The 25,842-nt window shown below is 41.8% G+C and overlaps 1 protein-coding gene across 1 annotated transcript in view; it reads left to right on the forward strand.

Annotated features, from left to right (window-relative positions):
• Positions 1 to 24,793, forward strand: part of uvssa (UV-stimulated scaffold protein A) — an 86,474-nt gene extending 61,681 nt beyond the window's left edge. Inside the window, exons 10-13 of the mRNA XM_069923053.1 lie at positions 2,794 to 2,973; positions 10,258 to 10,441; positions 22,978 to 23,089; positions 24,573 to 24,793. Of these exons, the coding sequence (XP_069779154.1) occupies positions 2,794 to 2,973; positions 10,258 to 10,441; positions 22,978 to 23,089; positions 24,573 to 24,793 (697 nt within the window). The remainder of the gene's footprint in view (positions 1 to 2,793; positions 2,974 to 10,257; positions 10,442 to 22,977; positions 23,090 to 24,572) is intronic.
• The last annotated feature ends 1,049 nt before the right edge of the window (positions 24,794 to 25,842 follow it).

A 25,842-nucleotide genomic window follows, 5' to 3' on the forward strand; every position in this document is an offset into this window, starting at 1 on the left:
GACAGAAGACAATGTCATATTCTTTTCTGATATAAACTATTATCTGCCCTCCAGTGCAGACTTTATTGAATAATTTCATTTGTGTGATGCCTATTGTTTATTTAAGCCATTTAGTTATTTGGATTGGCACCATGGCCTCCATTTTTGCATCAAGTTAGAGGGAATGTTGGTGCAGGTGTCCTATGTAAATTAAACTTCCTGGTAGTTTCATTGTCTGGTAGGGAACAGAAGTTTGTCCAGTGAGGTTTCAAATAGAGAATGATGGAAGCACTTTGTGACGCTCAATGGTCTTAATGTTCGGTTAGGAATCACAACAGCTGAGAATGCTTTCAGCTGTGGGATGATTTACCACTAGAATTGAATACTAGGGTAGCCCAAGCATTTCTTGGAAACCTTGGGAAGATGTGCATGTCCTTCCTGACCCTCCTCAAAGTTCAAGAAGAGGTTAAGTTTAAAAACTTACCTGGATAGCTTCTATCTGCTTCTTCCAATGTGTTTCTTTTTCCATGTTTAAGTTTATTATCACCTGACTATAAATATACAACCAGATGAAATGTTTCTCTGTAACACGTTGCACCCAAACAATAAACAGCACATAATAATCATATATACATGGAGATAAAATATAAAATAAATTGTATAGTTTGTTACAGGATATCGTTCATCAATCTCACAACCTGCAGGAAGATGCTATTTCCCAGACCGGCAGTTCTAATTTGGACACTTCGGCACCATTCTCCTTGATGGGCCAAAGATGCTGTGTACTGGAAGGACAGTGTAGTCGTTCATTATTTGAACTCTACTTAAGCAGTTCTCCTGGTAAATGTTATCAATAGAGGAAAGGGAAACTCCAGTGATTTTCTTGGCCATTTTGATGATCTTCTGTGTTGTCTTCTGATCTGATGCTTTGCAGCTACTGTACCACAAAGTGATGCAGTCAAATGTTGCACTCTCAATTGTGCTCTTGTCAAATGTTGTCAAGATGGTGGTGGTAGCCTTGCCCTCCTCAACCTCCTGTGGAAGTGCAGGCACTGCTGCACCTTCCTAACCAATGAGGAGATGTTGTGGACCAGAATAGTTCATCCTTTGCACAACAAGGACCTTTGTGCTCGCCATTCTCTCTACAACTGAACCATTGATGTGTTATGGAGAGTGTTTGACCTCGTCCTCCTGAAGTCCACAGACATCACCTTTGTCTTGTCTACATTGAGACTCTGGTTGTTGTTCCAATTGCACTTTGGTATAAAGTTGTGTTGCAGTGCTACTGATGTAATGTGACCCAAATTTTGGAATCTTTGACTTCACCTGCTTCTAGTTGGAGTTTTGACCAGAGTTTGAATAGACAGTAGAATTGTTATTTTTTGGTTTCTATCAATTTGATTGTTTCTTGGCTGCGAGGGAGAGATCAGATGATATAACTTTTATTTAAGGTTCATGTCTTGTATGAAATTTAATTATTACATTAATTGAGCATAAGTCAATAATGCAATATATCAAAATTCGTGGGATATTGTTGAATGATTGGAGTTAAGGTGAAGATACTCTTTCAGTGTTACACAAGTTGCTTTAAGTTTGATACTTTTCAATGATTTACACACCAAATGATCTGAACAAATTACACTAAAATCTCTGGTATCTGACACCTATGGGGCTTGGTAAATGTGTATTTTCTGGTTACTTGAGATTGCGTGTTGTGTGATTGGCGAACTGACGGGGTGGGGGGGGGGGGGGTCATTGTTCAACTTTTATATTTCTTACCTATTTATTATCCACAATTTTATTTTTGCCAGTTGCTTGAATTCCAGATAATGGGGATTTTACTGTATTTTCTAAATGCAAACAAATTTACATAAGATCAATCTTAGTCTTAGAACCATAGAATACTGCAGCACAGAAGCAGGCCCTTCAGCCCATCTAGTCTGTGACAAACAATTATTCTACCTCATCTCATTTACCGCATCCAGATCATAAGTCTTCGTACCCCTCCCATCCATGTACCTTTCCAAATGTTTCTTGAAAGTCAAAATCAAACTTGCATTCACCACTTTTCATTTCATTCTTCAATAAGAAACTATTAATCTATTAAGTGTTTGAATTCATTAAATATGCATTAAACGAGGACATTTTAAGAGAATATATTATCTGAAATTTACTGTGGACATGTGTTTATCAGGATAAAAATGTGATCAAGAAGCTCGCTGCTGTAATGTCAGTTTGCATTCTGTTGATCACTTTAAGATATAATGTCACAAGGAATTTTTAAACTGTCTTGACAGTGACTAGCTTGTACCTCACCAGGGAAAGCATTTTCCTAAGAGGAAAAAGAATTGGTTCACCTCAGAAAACATTGAAATACTCTGTACTTCACAATCGTTCATTGTTCAGTTGAAAGGGAATCAGGGGATATGGTGATTGGGTGGGAAAGGGAATTTGAGATACAAGATCTTACTGATTGACAGAGGGTGCTTAGGATGCTATGTCTCTTTTTTGTGGTCAAATGTACTTTGGATTGCTCCTATTGCTTGAAAAGATTGTTTCGTTTTTCGTGTTTAAGCTTTGGCAAATACTTAAGCAAATACTGGGGAAGAGATGAAAAGTGGTTTATTGTATGCTTTTTCATTATCTCTGAAAAAGAGATGGTGCCAACTTTTACTTTTCCATAAGTGAGCTCCAGGAATAATGATGGTATTAGTCAAAGAGGCTCTGTATTAATGGGAATGTTACTATTAGAGGTTAATGAAATTGTGCAACATGTTACATTCCATTTTTAAAAAATGTATATTCTTCCAATAGTCTACCTGGAACTTCCAAGGACAATATTCTGGCATCCAAATCAGCAGGGCCCAAACTGTCCAGTGAAGATGCCAGGAAAAGAAAAATGGAAGAAGAAATGAGAAATGCCCCTATGATGCCTTTTGGGTTAGACCTTCAGTACTGGGGTGAAGAGCAGTCAACATCTGGCAAAATTCTCAAGTAATTTATCTTTAATTTGTTCTTGTTTTTGTCATATTAAATAAGTTGCGGATGGACGTCTGCTTGATAGAATTGTTCATAATTTGAGAGTTAAAAGTACACGTACACAATCCTTTATCCGGACATCTAAAATCCAGAAAGCTCCAAAATCCGGCAAGTGGGGAGAGAGACCGGCAGCGTGAGTCGGGCGGATGAGAGACTGGCAGCACTTGTCGGGCGGGTGAAAGACCGGCAGCACGAGTCGGGTGGGTGAGGGTGGGGGGTGTGGGGGGGAGACTGGCAGCGCGAGTCAGGTGGGCGAGGGGGGGGGAGTTGGCAGCACGACTGGAAGGGGGTGGGGGTGGATATTGGCAGCCCAATTCAGATGGGCTTAAATTTGGTTTTCTGGAATCCGGAAAAATCCAAAATTTGGAACACACTGTCCCCCAAGGGTTCCGGATAAAGGATTGTGTACCTGTATGTTCACTTTGCAAAGAAAAGTTATTGTGGATAATTGATAATTTTACATTCAACATTGTGGCACGGATAACGAGACTGGGAAGGTTATCAAGACAGTTAGCCCAAAGCTGTTATAGCACAAGCAACTGGGGTTAAATCTGGCGCTGTCTGTAAGGCGTTTGTATGTTTCCCCATGTCTGAGATTCCTCCGGGTGCTCCGGTTTCCTTCCACTGTTCAAAACATGCTGGGGTTGTAAATCAATTGGGTGGCATGGGCTCGTGGGCGAAAGTGCCTTTTACCATGCTGCATGTCTACATTTTTTTTAAAAAAAGATAAATTTGTAGAATGTCTTTCAATATTTCCAACCATTGCAGATCAAAAATAACAAAACTTTTATAGAATGCTGCACTAAAAATAATCAAATTGATCAGCTAATTGTTGGACCATACCTTGGATGCTATGTCCTGTTCACATCAGTGATGTTTTGACAAATACTTGATTGCTTAGTTAAATATTTAAACAACTGTATGGAAAAAGCAGGTAAATGAAGTTACATATAACAAAATTCGGTTAATAGAAACTCACTCTCGTGGAATCCACAAATCACGAGAACAATTTGAAATGGAAAATAAAAATGCGTTCATGGAATTTGTGGAAAAAATATAATTTTTAGCTTTAATGAATGTGTTGAGAATTATGAGGAGCTCACAGGATTTCCAATGTGAAGATCCTTTTCAAGGGCCTGAAGGTGATGATATATCAATGATGAATATCTGATCAGGAATTTTGTTTTTCTTCCTTATTCTTTGTTTTTATTTTCTGCCTCCTATACTTTTCCATAGATCTTGTCAAGGAGTGGAATAAAATAAATTTCAATAAACAGGGTCTCCCCAATTTACAATTTACAAATATCACTGGCATCACTCCATCGAGGACATCTACATGAGGCAGTGTCTTAAAAAAGCAGCCTCTATCCACAAAGACCCCCATCACCCAATCCACACCCTCTTCAATTTGCTACCATTGGGAAAAAGGTACAGGAGCCTAAATGACGAGCACTCAGTGGCACAAGGACAGCTTCTTCCCGCTGCCAACAGATTCCTGAATAACCATTGAACCAAAGACACTGCCTTTCTTTTCATGCACTCCTATTTTTATATTTTCTATAGTAAGATGGTTAAAATATGAATATTTTCACTGTGATTCTTCCACAAAACACACAATTTCATGTCTTGTTCATGACAATAAATTCTGATTCTGAAATGACACAAGTGACAAATGCTCACCAGCGTGAGTTTTGCTGTGGAGTCTGTCACAGCAGGAAAGAGACTGTCTTGTGATTGTGCTTTCGAACTTGTGGATCTTCTTCCTGACGGGACGAAAATGAAGAGCGTAGCTGGGGTGGGATGAATCTTTTAATATGTTGGCTGCTCTTCAGAGGCAGTGAAAAGTGTAGATGGAGTAGAAAGGGGTTTAATGATTAGCCTGAGTTATAAAGAATACTCTGAAGTCTTGTAGTCTTGTGTCAAGCAGTACCTGTCCCACACATCCTAAAAGTGAATTTTCAATGGTGCATCTGCAGAAGTTGCTGATGGACACAGGTAGAATTATAAAAACATGTATGTAGAGCAATAAGAAATAGATAGCTGTAGAAAATGGACATTATGAAATCTGAGAACAACCCACGTTAGTGGCCACCAGCTACCCAGGTTCAAATCCACCGCTACATTCTCCCTGTGTCTTTGTGGGATTCCTCCAGGTTCTTTGGTTCCCTCCCACATTCTAAAGACGTATGGGGTTCATGGATTAATTGGTCACATGCGTATATTTGGGTGGCTTGGGCCGGAAGGGCCTGTAACACTGCTGCATCTCTAAATTAAATAAGGAAAAATATATTGAAACCCTTAAGTTGATTCCCTTGCTCGGAATTAATGCACAGGTGTGGATAGCTGTTTTGTTTTATAAAATGAGATACATCAAAGTGTTTGTGGGAGTGTAACCTTGCCATTCTATTGACTGAACCTTTCTCTAAGCTAGGAATAAAGTCAAACTACCTATCCTATTTATTATTCCTCATCTTTGAAGCAAGGAATTGAATTCTGAACACCAGTAAAATATCCATTGACTGTTATTTTGACTTCATGCCACTGGACCAAATTCATATTGAATCCTTGGTCTTTTACTTGTTTCACTATACTTCCATGTGGAACTCACTGAGAGCCTTGTAAAATTCACGTAGTTTACATCAAATCTCTCCCCACAATGACTGCTTTTTCTATCTTCTCCAAAAATTCAGTCGTTAGTCAGACACTAACGTATGTGAAGAAAACATGGACAAAACAAAAGAGATGACTGTGGACTTCAGGAGGACCAGGAATGACCATCCTTCACTACACATCAACAACTCTGTTGTGAAGAGAGTGGAGCGTGAAGTTCCTTGAGTTCACTTAACTAATGACCTATCATGGATACTGAACATCTCCTTACTTGTCAGGAAGGCGCAACACTGACTGCACTTCCTGACAAGACTGACGCAGGCAAGGCCACCAGCCACCATTATGTCAACCCTCGACAGGAGCTCTATTGAGATCATCCTGGCTGGCTGCGTCACTGTGTGGTATGGTTGCTGCAGAGAAATGGTTTGGAGGTCAATCCACAAGACCGTAAGAGTGGCAGAGAGGATCACTGGAGTCTCCCTTCCCCACCTCCACCTCCCCCAACCATTGACGTGATCTATTGGGATCGTTGTTTGAAGAGGATGTGCAGAAGCATTGAGGACTCCTTCTAGCCTTCACACAGCATCTTTCAGCTGCTCCCATCGGGAAAGAGATACAGGAATATCAGAGCCAGCACTGTCAGGCTGAGGAACATATTCTTCCCACAAGCAGTGAGAATGATGAACAATCAAAGGAACTGTTCACACTAACCATCAAGACTCTCATATTCATGAAACAATATTTTTTATTGTATCGGAATACTTGTTCTGCTCATGTATTGTTTGTCTGCATGTATGTCATACTTTGCACTGAGGACCGGAGAACACTGTTTCGTCAGGTTGTACTTGTGCAATCAGATGATAATACTTGACAGACACAACTGTTCCTTGTATATAAAAAAAATCTTTTCTGCCTGTCCTATCAATTTGTGCGATTCTAATGAAGGTTTATATTTTCCATTAGAATGAATTCTAATAATTTTCCCCCCTGCCAAAATAAAACTAACTGGTCTATAATCATTTAGTTTTTCCCTTCCTCCCTCTTTCGACAGCAGTACAATGTTAGCAGTCTTCCAATCTTTTGGCACTACTCCTAAGCATGGGAGGATTGAAAAATGATGGTCAAGGCCTCAGCAATTTCCTCCCTACTTTTATAGCTTGGAATCTATTTCAAATGGCTCTCGTGATTTAGTCATTTTCAAAGCTGTGCCCCTTAATGCTCCCTCTTCTGCTGTGTATACCACCAATATTTTGTATTCTTTCTACTTGAGATTTTTTAGACGTACAGCAAGGTAACCGGCCCTTTATGGCCCATGAGCCTATTACATCCCCGGTTCATTTTGTTTTGAAGGGTGGGAGGAAACCGGAGCACCTGGAGGAAACCCATGCCAGCATGCGGAGAATGTACAATCTCCTCACAGTGCAGGACTCCAACCCCAGTGTTCCGCTATTTGCTACGCTAACTGTGTTGCCCTTATTACCCCCTCCCCCTTTTTGTGAAGATGGCCACAAAATACTTATTGAGAACTTTACTCCGCACGTGATACATCATTATATGTCCCTTTCTTAGTTGAACATCTGCATTTTCTTTGATTTTATTTGAAATGATTTTTCATGGCTCTCTTTGGTTTCCTAACTTTCTTTTTAATTTCACCCCTACACTTTCTATAATTGTGTGACACAGCTGGCTGCAGTTACTGACAGTAGCTTTAGAAAATTACTGGGTGACTGTATCATCTGGTCGCTCGATATTTTCCAAGGAAGGATCGATGGATGGATAGAGGTGGATCTGCCACTTACGAAATGATCTGCTTCTTGCCGAGGGGGAAAATGGAGAGCAAAGTTTCACAAATACCTTCACCTAAGTGTGTTTTATTGTGGTTATTAACCATTAAAACTATTGAAACTATCCTTGTTGATGATCCTCTGGTTTGCTCTCCTTGAGTCTGTTGATAACCTGATAATATTTACAACAATTACTGGTCTTTTTCCACATAGTCATTTCTCATTGCACTGGAATAAGGTTTGTGTACCGGCAGCACAGTGAGCGTAGGCGTTAGAGTTAGCACAATGCTGTTACGTGGCTAGCAATTGGGACCAGGGTTCGAATCCCATGCTGTCTGTAAAGGGTTTGTACGTTCCCTCTGTGTCTGTGTGGGTTTTCCTCTGAGTGCTCCGGTTTACTCCCACCCTTCAAAACATACCAGGGGGTGTAGGTCAATTGGGTATAAGTGGGCTGAAAGGGCCTGTTACTGTCCAGTATGTCTAAATTTAAAAAATTAGGTTTTTACAACTTGGGATAAAATTATAATGTGTTGAAATCTTATCTGCAATGTCAGGTAAATATTAGCTTGCTGATCCAGAATTATTTTGTACATCAGTTCCGTAGTAAAAATAATGCATGTGTTTTAATTTTGCCACTGATAATGCAAGTCATGATTTAAACTAATTTTGTGCAATGGATTTATTTTCAGCAAATGTGCAGATGACCTTTAGTGATCTATTTGACAATAAGTTTATTGACATGTACATTGTAAGATGTATATCTCCACCAAAATTCTTTCTTGCTCAAACAGATACTTCATAAAGGAAATACAGTACAATTCCAATGATCTGAAATAAGATTCTCCGAAATCCTCAATTATCCAAAAAAAAAATTTAAATTTCGGATAAATGAGGATATCTCAAACAAATCAGAAATCCTCATTTATCCAAAAATTTTTCGGGAGCTGAACTGACCGGGGACTTCGGGCCGCTGGCGACAGGAGTGGGGACCTCGGGCTGCCGGCAGCAGAGCAAATCTCGAGCTGCTGGTGGCGGCAGCGGACCTTGGGCTCCTGTTGGCGACTGCGGACCTCAGGCTACCAGTGGCAGTGCGGACCTCGGGCTCCCGGCAGCGGCAGCTGGGACGTTGGGCTCCCAGCGGCAGCAGAGAACCTCGAGCTTCCAGCTGCAATGCGGAAACTCGGGCTCCCTGCGGCAGTGGGTACATCAGGCTGCTGGCACAAGTGGGGCCTCAGTGGGGAGGTGTTGGTGATGGGCGGTGGCCAGCATTTTTTTTGATGAAAATTAAACATTATTTTAATGCCTTCCCTTGTTGTTGTTGTTTAAACACTGATACAAGTGATTTGCTGTTGCTACTGGACTGGTTTTTTTTAAATGATAGTTCTCTGAAAAATCCATTTATCCGAAATAGGCCCAGGTCCCAACCATTTTGAGTTATACTGTAATTGTATACATTAAATTAAAAAGGGTTAATTAAATACAAAAGATGGTTAGATAAAATGCACATTAATGATGGTGCAAGAAAAAAGTCGCATTATAGTGGAACAGACAGTCCTTAAATTTTTATTTACCTGTATTTAATCCTTACTGGCAGTGCGGGATTTGTACTCGCTGGCGCTGTAAAGGCGTTGCGCTAACCACTGTGCCACGATATCTATTTTTGCACATTTGTTTTTTCTAGTTTATCCCTCCAAAAGTATTTATTAATTTCAGTTTGGGGATTTGTCCTTCTCCCACTGATAACTCTGAGCTCTCAAAAGAAGTGAGCTGTGCCTCCTGCTAACTCTGGACCAAATATATTTGCTATTCGTTGGTTTGGCATTTTTCAAGAGTTTTTTTTTGTAAATTAGTGACATTTTGCTATTTTTTTTGGTTTGGTCATGAAAAATATATACTGAATGTTTATTTTCTTGGGTAATGTATCTATTTAACCACCAGAGGGCATTCTATCCTTTGTTTTAACCAGTGGTGATCAAGAATATTAATCTCACAGCTGGATATGTGGATGTCGAATAAAACTATTTGCCTGAATGTAGATATTGATTTGTAATGAAAATGTAGAAACGTCAAATATCAGAGTTATGAGTTCAAGGAAGGAAGCCATTCAGACCATTGATTCCAAACCTCTGCTCTGTATAGGAGTAATTAATTGATGCCACTCCCCTTCTTTCTCCTAAAGTCCAGCAAATTTATGTGTTAGTCAAAAGAAAAAAATAGATCAACATTTTAGGTTTGAACTTTAACTCTGAATATGTAATATCATTTTAAATTAAAATATTTTAAGTTTAAATTTAGACATGCAGCACGGTGGCAGGCCCTTTCAGCCCACGAGCCTGTGCCACCCAATTGACCTACAACCCCTGGTAAGTTTTGAATGGTGGAAGGAAACCAGTGCCCCTGGGGAAAACCCATGCAGGCACGGGGAGAACGTACAAACTCCTTACAGACAGCACGAGATTGCTGGTGCTTTAACAGCGTTGCACTAAACACGACGCTAAATGTGCTGCCCTAATCATGTACAATCATGTTAATCGTTCATTTCCCTCTGTTATCAATGACCAAGTTGGAATAAACAACTTGCATTTATTTGATTTTTTTCCGTAAATGTTGAAGATTGCTCATAACCGTGAAATCCTAATAGCAACAACATCGACATTTTATTCAGTCCCATTGAAAATTAAAAGGTGTGCATTTCTATGCCAGTGCGTGGCCTAATGCAATATTGTTGAACTGTATCATTATACCATTTAATTTCTAATGCAAAATATAATTGTCAGCTTAATGAAACTTAATATTGTGTGGATTGCAAGGTGGATCTTACCCTTTGTGTATACGTCTTCACTAGAGTTCACACTCCACATCGGTTCTGGGGGTCCAAAGAAATGGATGATGATTCTGAAAACGAGGAGATGGCAGCCTTGCTGAAAACCAGATACATAACCTTTGCAGGGAAATTTGAACCTGTAAAACACAAATGCCGAGCACCTATGCCAAATGGGAGTCTCTGTGAACGACAGGATCGATTTAAGGTTGGTTTTTAAAAGTCATGTTTCAGCAAATAGTTATTTTATAACTTCAACCTTATAATGAAAATGAATGTTTGTAATGGACACAAACTACAAACAAAGTTAACTTGCCTCCCACCTGGTCCTTATGATTGTCATCCACAGCAGTGATGTAGTATTACATTACATGACTGAGTGGGTATAAAATTAATTGAACAAGGGGAAAAAATCCTCAAACCTGGAACTAATAAGCTGCAATGTCTCTGCTAGCTCTGCAGTATTAACATACTGTGCCATAAATGACCAGAAATGGATAGATCTGTGTAAGGATGTAGCCAGGCAAACATTAAGAATGCAGAGCATGTATGATCTCGGGATTTGTGGACATGTGAAGGAGTGCATCAAGTCAAAAGATGTACAAAGTTATAAGCCTCAGGTTTCCGATGAATGCTGCTTAATCATGGCAGAATATGACAACAAATGAAATGTGAAGGAGGCTGAAATAAACAGTTCAATAAGGGCAGCCCAGTTAATGTAAAGCTATTATAATCCCACCGTCCCAGGTTCAAATCCAGCGCTGTCCATAAGGAGTTTGTACATTCTCCCCGTGTCTACGTGGGTTTTCCCCCGAGTGCTCTGGTTTCCTCCCACCCTTCAAAAAAAAATGTACAGGGTTGGGGGCTAATTGAGTGTATTTGGCCAGAAAGGCTTGTATGTCTAAATTTAATTTTTGTTTTAAAATTTTAAACATTTTAACGTGGTCTGTGAAACATAAAGACTGTAAATGCTGGAATCTTAAGCAAACAATGAGTTGCTTGAGGAACACAGCACATCAGGCACCATCAATGAAGAGAAATCATTGGACAACATTTTGGGTTGGGACCCCTTATCAGGACTAGAAGCTGGGGGTGGGGTCATGAGGTGATCGGGCCAGGGATGAGGCTGAGGACAGACGTGTTGGGGGAAGTTGAAGTGGAGAGACTTGTCCTTGTTAAAAGCATGTTGGAGTGGGTAGGGGGGGGGGGAGATGTGGCTGATGGAGGAGTTGTGCTGTGTTGGAGAATATGTTAGATGTGGCAGCTGGTGGGGTGGAAAGTGAGGACGAGAGGGAATCAGTCCTGTTCTGCCTGGAGGGAGTGGGGTAAAAGTCCAAGTATAAGTAATGGAGGAAATGTGGGCTTTTTCAATCACAGTATAAAGAGGAGATTGTGGAGATCCTTCAATGGAAGGCCTCATCCTGGGAACAGAGCGGCAGAGGAACTGGTAGAAAGGGATGGTGTCCTTGCAATATACAGAGTGGAAGGAGGTATAATCCAACTTGTGGTAATCAGATGACCACTGATATTTTTTCTCCTGAGGTGGGAGACCAAGAGAGAGGTGTCAGAAACAGTCCAGGTAAGTTAAAAGGCAGGGTGGAAGCTGGCAGGTTAATGAAATTGTCAAGTTCTGCAAGAGGAGTTGGTGTTGCGGAGAAAAGTTGAGGAGTGCGACCTGAGTGAGTTTGGAACAGGACTATTCCACATACCCAACAAAAAGGCAGGCGTAGCTGGGACACCTACATGTGCCCATGGCTACACCCTGAATTGGGAGTTAAAGGCAAAGTTATTAACAGTGAGGACAAGTTCTGTCGAGTGGAGGAAAACATTACTCAATTGAGTATTCCTGGTAAGGAATGGATGTGTAAACGATGAAGATATGGTGGTGGAGGCCAGAGAAATGGAATTCTTCAAAGAAGTGGAGTGTGTGAGTGGTGATCAGATGTAAGTGGGAGGGGACGGCGCAAGGCAGGTTGAGATGGTGTCGAGGTACGAGGGAATGAGCTTGGTGGGGCAGGAGCAGGCAGAAACAATGGGCCTGGCCTGCCAGAGCAGTTCTGTTGATGAGTTGAGTAAGTGATAGAAGTGGGTGGTACGGGGTTGGAGAACTCTGGTTGGAGGATCACCAGAAGTGAACATCAGGGAATTGTTAGATTGCAGTGAATATATTACAATTTTTGATCATCCTTGGATTATACATTGCAGTGTTATAGAATTTAACTCCAAGGAATAGTGTTATGGGTGAAACACTTGCGGTGGGATGAGAGGATTGACATTCTGGCAACATTTCCATTAGAACTGAGAAAATGTTTAATATGAATGCCAGCTGTCACCCTCTTTCTTGCCTTTGAGACAAAAAAGGAAATACGAAAGTCTGTAGACGTGGTGATTGTAGTAAAAACACACAGAAATGCTGGAGGAACTCAGCTGGTGTCACAGCGTCCAAAAACATTAGTAATATTCCTTTCCCTCTTATGGACGCTGCAAGACCGGCTGGGTTCCTCCAGCATTTCTGTGTGTTTTTGAGACAAAAAAGTTGTGGTTCAAGCCTCACTCTAAACACCAGATAAAACCTAGGCTAGCACAACAATGTTCTTCTTTTTTCTTTCTTTGGCTTGGCTTCACGGACGAAGATTCATGGAGGGGTAATGTCCACGTCAGCTGCAGGCTTGTTGGTGGCTGACAAGTCCGATGCGGGACAGGCAGACACGGTTGCAAGGGGAAAATTGGTGGGTTGGTGTTGGGTTTTTCCTCCTTTGTCTTTTGTCAGTGAGGTAATAATGAGAAAATCATCGGAGGGACTGCCTTGCAGATGAGACATTAAATTGAGGCTCATTTGTGCTCAGAGGAGATTAAACATTCCACAGCGCTATTTTAAAGAAGGCAAGGCCTCCCCAGCCTCCTGATCAACTTTCATCTTCAAACCAAAATGACTTGAGTGCAACTTGGCTACAGTAAATCTTATAATACAGTACAATGGGCATCCTCAGTTGTAGTAAGGATAGTATGCAACCTGATGGGGAAACCTGCAGGTGGTGCTCTTCCCATGCACCTGCTGCCCTTGTGAGTGGAGATCCTGGGTTCGAGCTGATGGCGTGATTAACTGCAGTACAATGTGCACCGAGCGAGCTTTCAGCCTCAGACCAGCAATGTCTTTCAATCTTTCCTCAACTTGTATCCATTCCTGCCAAGGATTGCACCACATTGTTTTGCCATAGAACATTACAGCACAGAAAACAGACCCTTCAGCCCTTCTAGTCTGTGCCGAACTTTCATTCTGCCTAGTCCCATAGACCTGGACCCAGTCCATATCTCTCCATCTCCCTCCCATCCATGTACCTGTCCAAATTATTCTTCAACATGAAAATTGAGCCCACATTCATCACTTCAGATGGCAGCTTGTTCCACACTCCCACAACTCTGCGCGAAGAAGTTCCCCTAATGTCCGTGCTGAACTTTTCCCCTTTCCCCTTTCACCCTTAACCTATGTCCTTTGGTGGGTACCTCACCTATCTGCAGTGGAAAAACCCTACTTGCATTTACTCTATCTATACCCCTCATCATTTTTTTATATCTCTATCACATCTCCCCCTCATTATTCTATGTTCCAGGGAATAAAGTCCTAACCTATACTTATGCAATTGGATGATAATAAACTTGAACAATTATCCTGACGTGCCTGGTTATTGACCTGGGTAGGAATTGAAATGGTTTCTTCCTTTTCACTTCTGCCGCACTCCTTACCCTTTAATGAAATGTCCTGACTAAATGCTTTTGTGTCAACATATCATCTTTAGAGATTAGATAAATTAAAAGATTAAATAAAATAGGCAATTTCATGTTTCAGTTTATAAATGTTTTTTAAATAAAATTTTAATGAATGTGCATTTGAAGATCAAAGCAGTTTTATTCCAGACTTTGCAGTCACTGTGAGAAATTGTACTTAATCAGTGTAGATTTAATGACACCAATGTTACAAGAAGCCATTTCCCTCTCAAATGGCAAACAGTGGCTTTCAGGCATTAATCCTATTGCACGAGGAACCAGAACAAGTCCTGTTCACGATCTATGTCCAAGATGGTGGTGCGGCTGTAGCCCACAGTGGTCTCTCCAGACTGAGTCCCACAAACCCCCCACCCAAGTAGGAGCCATGCTCAATCTTTGTGTGGACGAGGATGGAAACTAGAACATAGGGAGTCAGACATTGAAATTTGGGGAGTGCCAAGCAAGAGCAGACCTCGTAAAGAGGCCTCGAAGTGTTCAGATGCGACTTCCGGGGGATGGAGCTTGCATTGCGGACTTGAAGGCTGAGGGGATCAAGGCCTCTGCTGGAGCAATGTGGCCTTCAATCTTCGGTGCCAGTGTTGATGTGGCCTGTTGCTGGGGGTCAAAGGAGGTGTCCCAAGGTGTCCTTGTGGGCCCGGTTCAGGTGTCCTGAAGATGCGTGTCCAGGATCACTGGGGGGCCTTGTCGGGGAGATGCCGTGGCTTCGACCTTGAGAGATAGTGAACTGTGAGAGTGGTTTTCTCTTTTTAAAAAAAGACCATTTAACATCCTGAGTCGAGCAGGTGCAGGAAACTTGGTGACGCGGTAGTAGCCTACAGTGGCCTCTTTGCATCGGGTTGAATGGTCTCTAGCTGACATTTTTACACCTAAACACATATTTTGACCTGTCTTTTTAGTAACCTTGGCCCAACCTCTGAAAATCAATGTATTGTGGCACTTTTTTATATACATTGAGGTCGTTCTGTGTAATTGGAGATGAGTGGGTAAGAGAGAGAGTTTAATTTTGTGCTATTCCTGTGGTGTGCTGTTAGCCAGAATCAGACACACACACAAGGTAAAGACTGTACAACAGGCTTTAATCCACAGAGACTTCCACAGAGCCAGGCTGGCTGTGGCTGCAGCAACTCTGAGTGAGGCCTCGGGAGGCCGGCGCAGGCTTAAATCCCGGAGGGTGATTGATACCCGACTGGGTGGGGCTTGATCCGTTCAGGCCGACTGATTGACAGCCAGCCAGGTGTTGTCCTGTCCCCTTACTCTCCTGCAGGTACAGAGGTTTCCCCCTGCAGTAGGCCGGCGGTACACTCCTGCAGGTACAGAGGCTGCCCCCTGCAGTAGGCCGGCGGTACACTCCTGCAGGAACAGAGGCTGCCCCCTGCAGTAGGCTGGCAGTACACTCCTGCAGGTACAGAGGCTGCCCCCTGCAGTAGGCCGGCGGTACACTCCTGCAGATACAGAGGCTACCCCCTGCAGTAGGCTGGCGGTACACCCCTGCAGGTACAGAGGTTTCCCCCTGCAGTAGGCCGGCGGTACACTCCTGCAGGTACAGAGGCAGACCCCTGCAGTAGGCCGGCGGTACACTCCTGCAGGAACAGAGGCTGCCCCCTGCAGTAGGCTGGCAGTACACTCCTGCAGGTACAGAGGCTGCCCCCTGCAGCAGGCCGGCGGTACACCCCTGCAGGTACAGAGGTTGCCCCCTGCAGTAGGCTGGCGGTACACTCCTGCAGGTACAGAGGTTTCCCCCTGTAGTAGGCCGGTGGTGTTCCACCACACTTCCACTCTCCCGCAGGGAGATAATGGTGGCTAAGGGTCTAAGATGGCAGCACAGCAGTCGCTTGCAGCAGCCTCTTTGGGACCTAGTGCTTCTGTTCCTATGCTGTTTGTAGTAGTTATATTGTTTTTATGTAGCACTGTGGGTTCCAGGAAATGCTATCTTGCTTTTCTTTCTTAAAGTGACAAATAAAGCGTACCACTATTCATAATGATGCTTCAAAAAATCCCCTCCAATCCACTAGAGTCAAGGCCCCAACATAGCTCGCAGTCAAAGCAATTAAAGCACTGAATATTTTTCAACAGTTATATGGAATTGCAATTTGTTGGCCCTTAAACACGTTGTCTCCGCTCCATCCTCAACATCCATTGGAGCGCTCACACCCCTAACGTCGAGGTACTCGAGATGGCAGAGGTCGACAGCATCGAGTCCACGCTGCTGAAGATCCAGCTGCGCTGGATGGGTCACGTCTCCAGAATGGAGGACCATCGCCTTCCCAAGATCGTATTATATGGCGAGCTCTCCACTGGCCACCGTGACAGAGGTGCACCAAAGAAAAGGTACAAGGACTGCCTAAAGAAATCTCTTGGTGCCTGCCACATTGACCACCGCCAGTGGGCTGATAACGCCTCAAACCGTGCATCTTGGCGCCTCACAGTTTGGCGGGCAGCAGCCTCCTTTGAAGAAGACCGCAGAGCCCACCTCACTGACAAAAGGCAAAGGAGGAAAAACCCAACACCCAACCCCAACCAACCAATTTTCCCTTGCAACCGCTGCAATCGTGTCTGCCTGTCCCGCATCGGACTGGTCAGCCACAAACGAGCCTGCAGCTGACGTGGACTTTTTACCCCTTCCATAAATCTTCGTCCGCGAAGCCAAGCCAAAGAAAGAAAGAAGAAACATGGAACTTGGCTACGAAAGCTGCTGGTAGATTCCTGCAAAATCTGTGCCAGTAGTTATTCGTAAAAAGCTCTTTTATGTCATTGCTGTAATCCTTCAGTATCTTGCTATGGAATTGAAATTGTTGATAGCTTAAAATATATCATGCTATTTAAATAAGACGGAAAGAAGTTTGTATAAAATTTGGTGCTGTGTGATTTCTACGTAGTTAAAAGGCTGATATCTTTCAAAAGGAGTGTTTTGACAGACAGGATATAACACATTTGGGAGACATTACCTCTTGAAAAGATCTGGAATTGCTACATCAATGAAAGATCTTCCAAATGTGAAATGGGACAGATATCTGAGTGAAAGGATAGTTTTTATCTGCAAAGAAGCCTTTTATGACAACTGCTGTATAAATATTCATCAGGATTTCTCAACATACTGGCAGATCAACATTGTTGAAAGATGTGAATTACTAATAGGTAACAGAAGCAGTAGTAAAAACACAATGCTAAAGAAACTCAGCTGGTCAAACAGCTGGTGTACTCTATACAGCAAAGATAAAGGTTTGTAACTGACATTTCGGGCTTGAGCCCTTCATCAAGGTATGGAAAAATGTTGGCAGGAGTCCGAACAAAAAGCTAAGGGGGGTTGGCGGGGAGGAGCACAGTCCCAAAGACAGGAGGTAATAGGTGGAGAAGGGAGGCCACATCAGCAAGCAAGGGGGAGGAGGGATGGTTAGGTAAATAGAGAGGAAAGGGCTGGAGAGCTGAGGGAAAGCAGACAGGGGAAAGGGAAGGGAGGGAGAATGCAGCCAGCATTGTTTGTATGCTGATGTTTCCTGTTTTTTTGCTCATTCTTATTCCTTGAAGGACTCAGGCCTGAAATGTTCTGGGAAGGGATGGGGCCAACACGCAGCATTCGATGGGGGCAGAGGGATTATGTGGCAGGAAGGGTGAATTGACTGATTGGGAGGCAGGTGGGGATGAAGTTCTGCAAGGGGTTGAGAAGAGTGGGGTTGGCTCAGCAAGTAAATGAAGAATATTAGATTTGGGGACTCCATTCAACAGTGGGTGAAGAATGCTGGGACAATGATGTAGGTAACTATTTCACTTGCAGTCCTCCCACTTATGTAATACCGTGAGAACAACATTGTCCTGGGAGTCCCCAATAACCAGCATCCCCATGGAAGACAATATTTTCCCTCTGTGCTCCTGGAGTAGATATTGCAGTGGGTTCACACAATGATGACTGATGTCTAGAAATGCTTGTTCAAATTTTCAAAATAGCAGGAAACAACCCGAAAATGGTTGTTATCATGTTTCCAGGATATTGGTGTCCCGTTGTATAAAATTGAAGGAAACGGTATTAGGGGATTGAATTTCCAGAGTAGTGTATTAGGGTCATTGTCGGGGATGAATTTCTTGCTGTCAAACGCATCTGCATATTTCTGCTGGAGCTTTTTTTTTCAAGAGTATTCCTAAAGTCTTTATTTGCACAGATACTGTACTGGAACTAACTTAATGAGTCGTGTGTAACAATTTCATCAGCCATTGTTTTCATTCAGTGTTTAAATCGGCACTTAAACTTAATTTAGCCGTTACACACGTAAGATCTTTATTTTAAACAGGAAAAATAGTCATTAAAATTTTATCTGCCCTATGCATTAGTAGTGACAGGCTAAAAGATCTTGTATCTACATCAAAAAGGTGAAATATTAGTCAAGCAATTTTGGCCTTGAATTCAAATCCTTGATGCGTTTGTAGCAAAGTTACTTGTATTTAGGCAAACAGCAAGGTAACAGGCCATTTTGGCCCACGAGTCCGTGCGGCCCAAGTTGCACCCAATTAACGTACACACCCGGTACTTTTTGAACGGTGGGAGTAAACCGGAGCCCCCCCCCCCGGGAAAAACCCAAGCAGGTGCGGGGAAAACGAACAAACTCCATCAGATAGCATGGGATTTGAAAATGAGTCCCGATCACTGGCTCTGTAAAGGCATTGCGCAAACTGCCACAACAACCCTGCTGCCCCTTGTGGAAGTATAGTTGCAAATTGTCAACATTTCATCATGCAAACATTACTATGTAAATGCTCTACTTCAATGGTGGAATGAGAAAATAAATTTTCATACACAAGTGGATTAAACTGTTCTGCTGTGAATTGCTGGCTTGACAGCTGCTTCTGCTAAGCATTGAACCACCATTTTCAGAGCATTTTGGAGGAAGTACTGTATTGTCATTGACTTGGGGAACAAGTGCTGTAAAATGGAAAATTGATCCATGTTATGCACCATTAACTCTCACCTGGAATGTATAGCAATCCTATTGGTGCTATCTGCAGTGAGACCAACTTTTCTACATGTCAGAATGTTACTTTTTGTTGTCATTTTGCATCTTTGTTTCAAAATACTGAACATTTTGGTTTTAAAATACTCAATAGCCCCTTTTTAATTGCACCCAGGAATTAACTTGGAATTTACTGGGACAGGGCCCAGTGGAAAATGAACATTGTCGGAATAGTGGTGTTAAAAGGCATCATTTCACGCCAGAACATTGTTGGAATAGTGGTGTTAAAAGGCATAATTTCACGCCAGGAATTAACTACCTCTACCCCTACTCATATCCCCAACATTTGCTATTGCCAGTGTACTGATAAAACCAGTGGAAAAGGGACAGCAGAAAGTCCCCCGTTTCCATTTGAAGGTAGAACACTCTGATCCCTGGAGTTGAGTGTGTACAATGGAAAAGCAGTTAAAGGGCGCCCAGTTCAAACTGCACAAAGGCCTTCCTATCCTGGGACACTGCAAAGCCAATTAACTGGGAAGCCAGTGGAAAAGGGGCTCTGTCTCTGCCTCTCTCTTCTTATTCCTCTCTCTCCTTTCCTCCTGCTCTGAATTCACATAGCTACCCACAACACACAAACTTGCTGGAGAAACTCAGCAGGTCATGCACCATCCACAGGAAGTAACGATTTGACCCCCACAAAGATCTCCAGTACCTACACTCCATTGACTGTTCCTCTCATAACAAAACATTAGCCTCTCTCACACTTGTATTCCACTAAATTGGCCGTTCAGTGTCCCGGGATAGGAATGGGGGTTTGGCTTTTCACACTTGACCACTCCTAACTGGGACATTGAACACTTTCACACTTGCAAGGAGCCAACTCCAGGGTTAGGTCTGTTCTACCAGTGATGTCATGATGCCCTAATCCTGATCAATGTATTATCTTAAATTTGAACAAAATTCATCATGCCAAATTATAACATAATTAAGTTTTATGTACAGTATGAGCCCTTCAGTCCCTGTTGGTGTTGTGCTGACCTATATAAACCTTTATAAGAGATCATGGGAAAATGCTAGCAATAAATAGCAATAGCAGACAATTTGAGGGAAAAGGGAAAGTTTGTAGTGCTACAGTGCACAATTTATATAGCTTGGGAAAGTTGGTACCACTATCGCGTACAATTTATAAAGACCATGGATAAAAACGATTGTGGACCTGCCCTCCCAGAATTCCATGCAACAGCCTGGAGGGGTTTCTCTGCCACACGGCATTTTGGGAAGTGAGATCCACCGTTGCTTTTTCCCAGTCTTTATAAATTGCACACAATTGAGCTACCAACTTTCCCACACTGTTTTAAAATTTGTCTACTATTGCTATTTATTTGCTCTCCCACTGTGACTTACCCACGGCAAAATTTATACCTTCCTTTTAATCTTTTCTTCCTTCATGTTCCTGCACGCACACAAATACTTGGGTCATTTCAATCCCACAATGCAATTACCTGTTTCACACTTGCCTGATTGCAACACCGGCATCTGCAGATGCTGGGGATTGTACAAGGAGTCGACGTCATTAATCCCCAGCGTGAGATGACGTCATCTGTTACTGGCATTGAGCTGATTTTGCTTTCACACTAGTCACTTTGAAGGCCGATTGGCAGTTAATTCCTGGGATCACTTGCAAGTGAGAAAGGACCTATTGATTATTTACTTCCCATGTGTGACCTGCTGAGTTTCTCCAGCACATTTGTGTGTTGAATGGAAACTGATAAGCCTTGACTGTAATTTTAGGTGTTATAATTGGGTTCCTACAAAAAAGTTTTGCTTTAATGTTTTAGAAGGTCAAACCAAAAGACAGAGTACAGGGTTAATGGTTGAATACTTATCAGTGTGGAGGAACAGAGGGATCCTGGGGTCCAAATTCATACATCTCTCAAGGTTGCCACACAGGTTGAAAGTCTGTGGGACGTTGGGCTTTGTTAATAAGGGGATTGAGTTCAAAAGTCGAGGTCATGTTGCAACTCTACAGTTCTCTGGTGAGACCACAATTAGAGTATTGTGTTCAGTTCTGCTCACCTCGTTATAGGAGGGATGTGGAAGCTATGGAGAGGGTGCAGAGGAGATTTACCAGTATGTTACCTGGATTGCAAAATAAGTCCTCTGAGGCAAGGTTAGCAGAGCTAGGACTTTTCTCTTTGGCGCAAAAAAAGATGAGAGGAGACTTAATAGAGGTCTATAGATTCTGAGAGGCATAGCCAGTGTATTTTTCCCAGGCCAGGAAGAGCAAACACCAGGCTACATCTCTACAAAGTGAAGGGAGGAACATTTAGGGGAGACATTGGGGAGTAAGCTTTTCACACAGAGAGTTACAGGTGCCTGGAATGCCTTGCCAGGGATGTTGTTGAAGGCTGAAATATTTGGGACGGTCCTTAGGCAGGCATATGAATTCAAGGAAAATGAAGGGTTATGAGGTAGGAAAGGTTTAGTATTTTTGGGAGGAATATATAGATCAGCACAACATCGAAGTACTGGAGATCCTTGTGGGGGCAAAATCGAGAGGCCTGGAAATGGATGCAAGAGTAACAGTTACTTCCTGTGGATGGTGCATGACCTGCTGAGTTTCTCCAGCAAGTTTGTGTGTTGCACAACATCTGCAGATTTTCTTGTTTAACTCTTGTTCCATGCATACTTTCAGGAATGGTTCATTTGAACTAAATTCACTCTGCTGTTATGTTCTCAGTAAAGTTAGAATGCAGGTAGAACCTGCAAGAGTAAAGAAATAATTTTCTAAATGAAGTGTTCAGAGCCTTGAAATGTCAATAATTTCTCCCCAGCCCCTGCTGATGCTGATCGACGTGTTGAATTCTTCCAGCAGTTTGTTTTTGCTCCAGATTCCAACATCTGTAGTCTCTTGTGCCTCCTGTCTTAAAAAAAAGTACTGCTGAATTTATACACAAGTTAAGTTCAACAAGGAACTTCATTACAACCACAGGGTGTAGAATAGTTTTATTGAGATGATTGTATAGGCGAGAATGATGGTAAGCGGGAGAGAGACCATATTTTCTTTTGGTCCACAGAATCTATGCTTGCTCTAAGATAATTCCCAAGAATCTCATTTCCCCCACTTATTTTCCTGTAATCTATTCTCTTTGTCATATCCTGCTTCTTCTCTCACCTCACATCTGTTGACAGTGAACCTACTGACCAGCACATCTTTGGGAGGTGAGGAAACCAGAGTCTCTGGGAGAATCTCATGAGGTCAAGGGGAGACAACATCAGAGTTCAGGCTCAGACCTGGGTTAATGTGTGAGACAGCAGAATTGTTAAAAGAAATGATGGAAATAGAAACCATTACATCTTTTAATGGTAAATTCAATAATATTTGAACTTGAGGAAAAATGTATTGATTTAAAGAAACAGCACGATTTGAAGTGTTCTATCAAAGCACCTATGTATTCGCAACTAAAACCCAAAAGTCTGCAGGCACCATGGTTGAAGTTAAAAAAAACAGGCCCGACATTTGTTGATCTCTTTTGAATTCCATACAACAACTTTAATTTTCTCTGTCCTATGGTGTTTTCTGCACTCTTCGTCTCACTGTAACATTCGATCCTCGACTTTTGTTTTCTTACTGCACCAACAAGCATGGGTTGACTTGCCTGGATAGCATACAAAACAAAGATTTTCACAGTATCTTAGGACATTTGGGAATAAACAATTCAATTAAAAATGATTGTTTTGTGCTCACAATTGTCCCTGACTATTTTTGAGTTATCTGGTCCAAGATGTCTACTCTCCTTCAGTTCTGACATGATGCTTCGCCAACAAAATACACCTTTATAGTTGCTTTAAACATTAAGCTTAGGAATTCCACTCTTGAATCTCTTATTCTGCTGTGCTGTTGCACTCACTTTCTCCATGACAAACTGTGGAACCAACCTTTAAACAGATTGCTGTTCTTTTATATGGTGCAGCATTTTTCATTGTTGGTCTTTTTTTTTATTATACTCATACATAGTGCCCTTTCCACGGAAAGATTATTTCAAGGGATGAGCAAGGAAATCCTGTGAATCCTGAAGATCGTCAAAGGCTGGAGAAAGAAGAACAAAGGAAGCAAAAAGAAAAAGCTGGTATTGATTTTTTAAAAGTTATTCTCAGTTTTAATATATGTACAGTAAAATCCCCATTGCCCCATTAATCAACCGGCAGCTATTTTAAAAAAAGGTTAAAAAAAAATGAAAGTTTAAAACTGGTTCCCTGGTGGACAGTTCACCAATCACTTAATACACAATCTCAAGCAACTGGAAAATTGAGTTATGCAGGATCTACCAATCCCCATCAGTGCAGGATACGGGGTTTTTACTGTAAAATTAGGCGTATACAAATAAAAGCAATTTGGAGAACACTATTGAACTTGTAATTCTGATATGACGATACAGTAGTGGTTGTATAAATAAAGGGGATGAGTCAGGATACAAGATGGAGATTGAAAGCTTGGTTGAATGGTGCACTAACAACAATCTTGCACTCAATGTCAGCAAAACTAAGAAGCTGATTGTTGATTTCAGAAAAGGAAAGCCAATGGTATACAATCCAGTGATTATTGGGGGATCAGAAGTGGAGAGGGTGAGCAAATTTAGGTTTTTGGGAGTCACCATCTCAGAGGACCTCTCCTGGACCCAACACACCAATGGCATAATTATGAAAGCAAGTCAGCGCCTCTACCTCTTCAAGAGTTTGCGGAGGTTTGGATGACATAAGAAACTCTGGTAAATTTCTACATAGGAGTGGTGGAAAATGTGCTGACAGGTTGCATCACACACTGGTATGGGAACACCAATACCTCTAAGCTTAAAGCCCTCTAAAAGGTTGTGGACACTCCCCACTATTGATTACATCTACAGGGAACGCTGCCATTGGAGAGGAGCAGCAATCATCCACACCATCCAGCACATGCTCTGTTCTCGCTGCTGCCGTGAAGAAAGAGGTATAGGTGCCACAAGACTTGCAACGCCAGGTTCAGGAACAGCTGCTACCCCTCCACCATCAGACTCCTCAAAGACAAACTCAATCAGAGACTCATTTCAGGACACTTACATGTGCACTTTAATCTTTTGTTCTCTCTGTATTGCAGTCAGTTTGTTTACATTCGTTATCTGTTTACAGTTCTTTTATTTGTTTACATGTTTAAGCTGTGTGCATTTGTTTTGCACTACCAATTAATGCTGCGCCGGCAGGAAAAAGGAATCTCAGGGTTGTATGTGATGTCATGTATGTACTCTGATCATATATCTGAAACCTGCATAGTGCAAGATAAAGGATAGTTCTCTGAGAAGGGAAGAAATTCACCAAAGTTATTTAAATTTAATGCTTCATAACAAGTGACAGGATAGATCTTTATATTTAATTTTCTTTCATTATGTTCGTGGCAAATCGGACATTTGTTGCCATGCAGGTTTTGTGTGGCACAAGCAGTAACCACAAATGTGATTTGGCAAAATACGTCGAGTGGGTGACACAATTTAAAGGAAATTTGTGTTTGGGATTAATGTAGCACAAGTATAAAACTTGGCTTGTTATGGAGGACGATGCTTAACTTGAAATCTTTTTCAGTTACAACCGAAAAATTTAATATAGAGGCAAGTGGAGTAAAATACAGAGATTTGGGCGGCAGTGTTAATAAAATGAAAGAACTGCATTTACATTACAACTATTTTGTCCGTCTTCAGGATGCTAAGGCTATTTCACAGTACAAAGGTCTAAATACTGCTAAAATCTTACAGTCCAGATCATTTTTTACTTACAAAATAAAATCCAAACCTCATCAGGTATAAAATTAGCTTTAAAAATTATTTTTGAATATCATGGTGCATTGGGACATTTTTATATTTAAGCCCATCCTTTTGGTCCAGCTTTCATTGGCTTTATCAGCAGTCCTTGAGGCTGAAGGGGGCAAAAATTGATCAGGGGTTACATTCCAACCTTCTGTCATTTTCCAACAAGTTGAACTGCTCATTCTCTTAACAATGCCTCTTCGATGCCATGTGATGTGGGCAAATTTAATGCAGACTAGTGAAATGCAGGCCTCCCAACATCTTCTGTGCTTTTTGCCAGAGTCCTCAATGATGGTCTAATTGCATTGATGGTCCAGTAGCATTCATTATTCAAAAGTCAGCAGGGGAACCCAGACACATTTATGGATATGGCACCTGTGCAAAAGCTCTTCCTGATGAGATGAATGCATTAGAAATCACCCATCTTATTTTTTAGTTTGCTTTAGGCAGCTTCGTTTTCCCTGTGCCGTTCATCCAGTATAAAAACCTATTGCGGTTCAAACCCCATATAACCCTGAATCATGCACCCACCGCATACGCCAGGAATTTATGGATCTCCCAATGTGCAGATCTTTCCTGGTTGGAGTTATCCTCCACCATCCTCGGGCACAAAACCTGGGTTCTATCATCTGCATAACCAAGCTGAAATTTCTGTAGATTGCATTGCAGAGCTAGAGTTCATTGATATTTGAAGAATTTTGTATTTAAAATATATCAGTCGTTACATTCTGAACAAGTGTTCTTAAATTTATGAATTTCAATTATGGAATACAGTTCTACCCAATTCAGTAAATCCTAAATCTTCAGGTTCTTTCGCAAGTGTTCTTAGGTTTCTCTTACATGAATAAAGCTGGATGACCTATTGTATATTCACAGCACTTTGTAATCTAATATTAGGCCACTCAAATTAGCCATTTCCACTGGAGTGTTGGAGCAGCTAGAATTTCTAAAATTTTATGGTGTCATTGAACAACTCATCAAAATATTTAGAAGCATTTGCCTGCTCTGCTGGAGATTTGCAAACAAATTACACAGTGGTTTTGATCAGT

Source organism: Narcine bancroftii, chromosome 3 (assembly GCF_036971445.1).
Source record: "Narcine bancroftii isolate sNarBan1 chromosome 3, sNarBan1.hap1, whole genome shotgun sequence".
NCBI lineage: Eukaryota > Metazoa > Chordata > Chondrichthyes > Torpediniformes > Narcinidae > Narcine > Narcine bancroftii.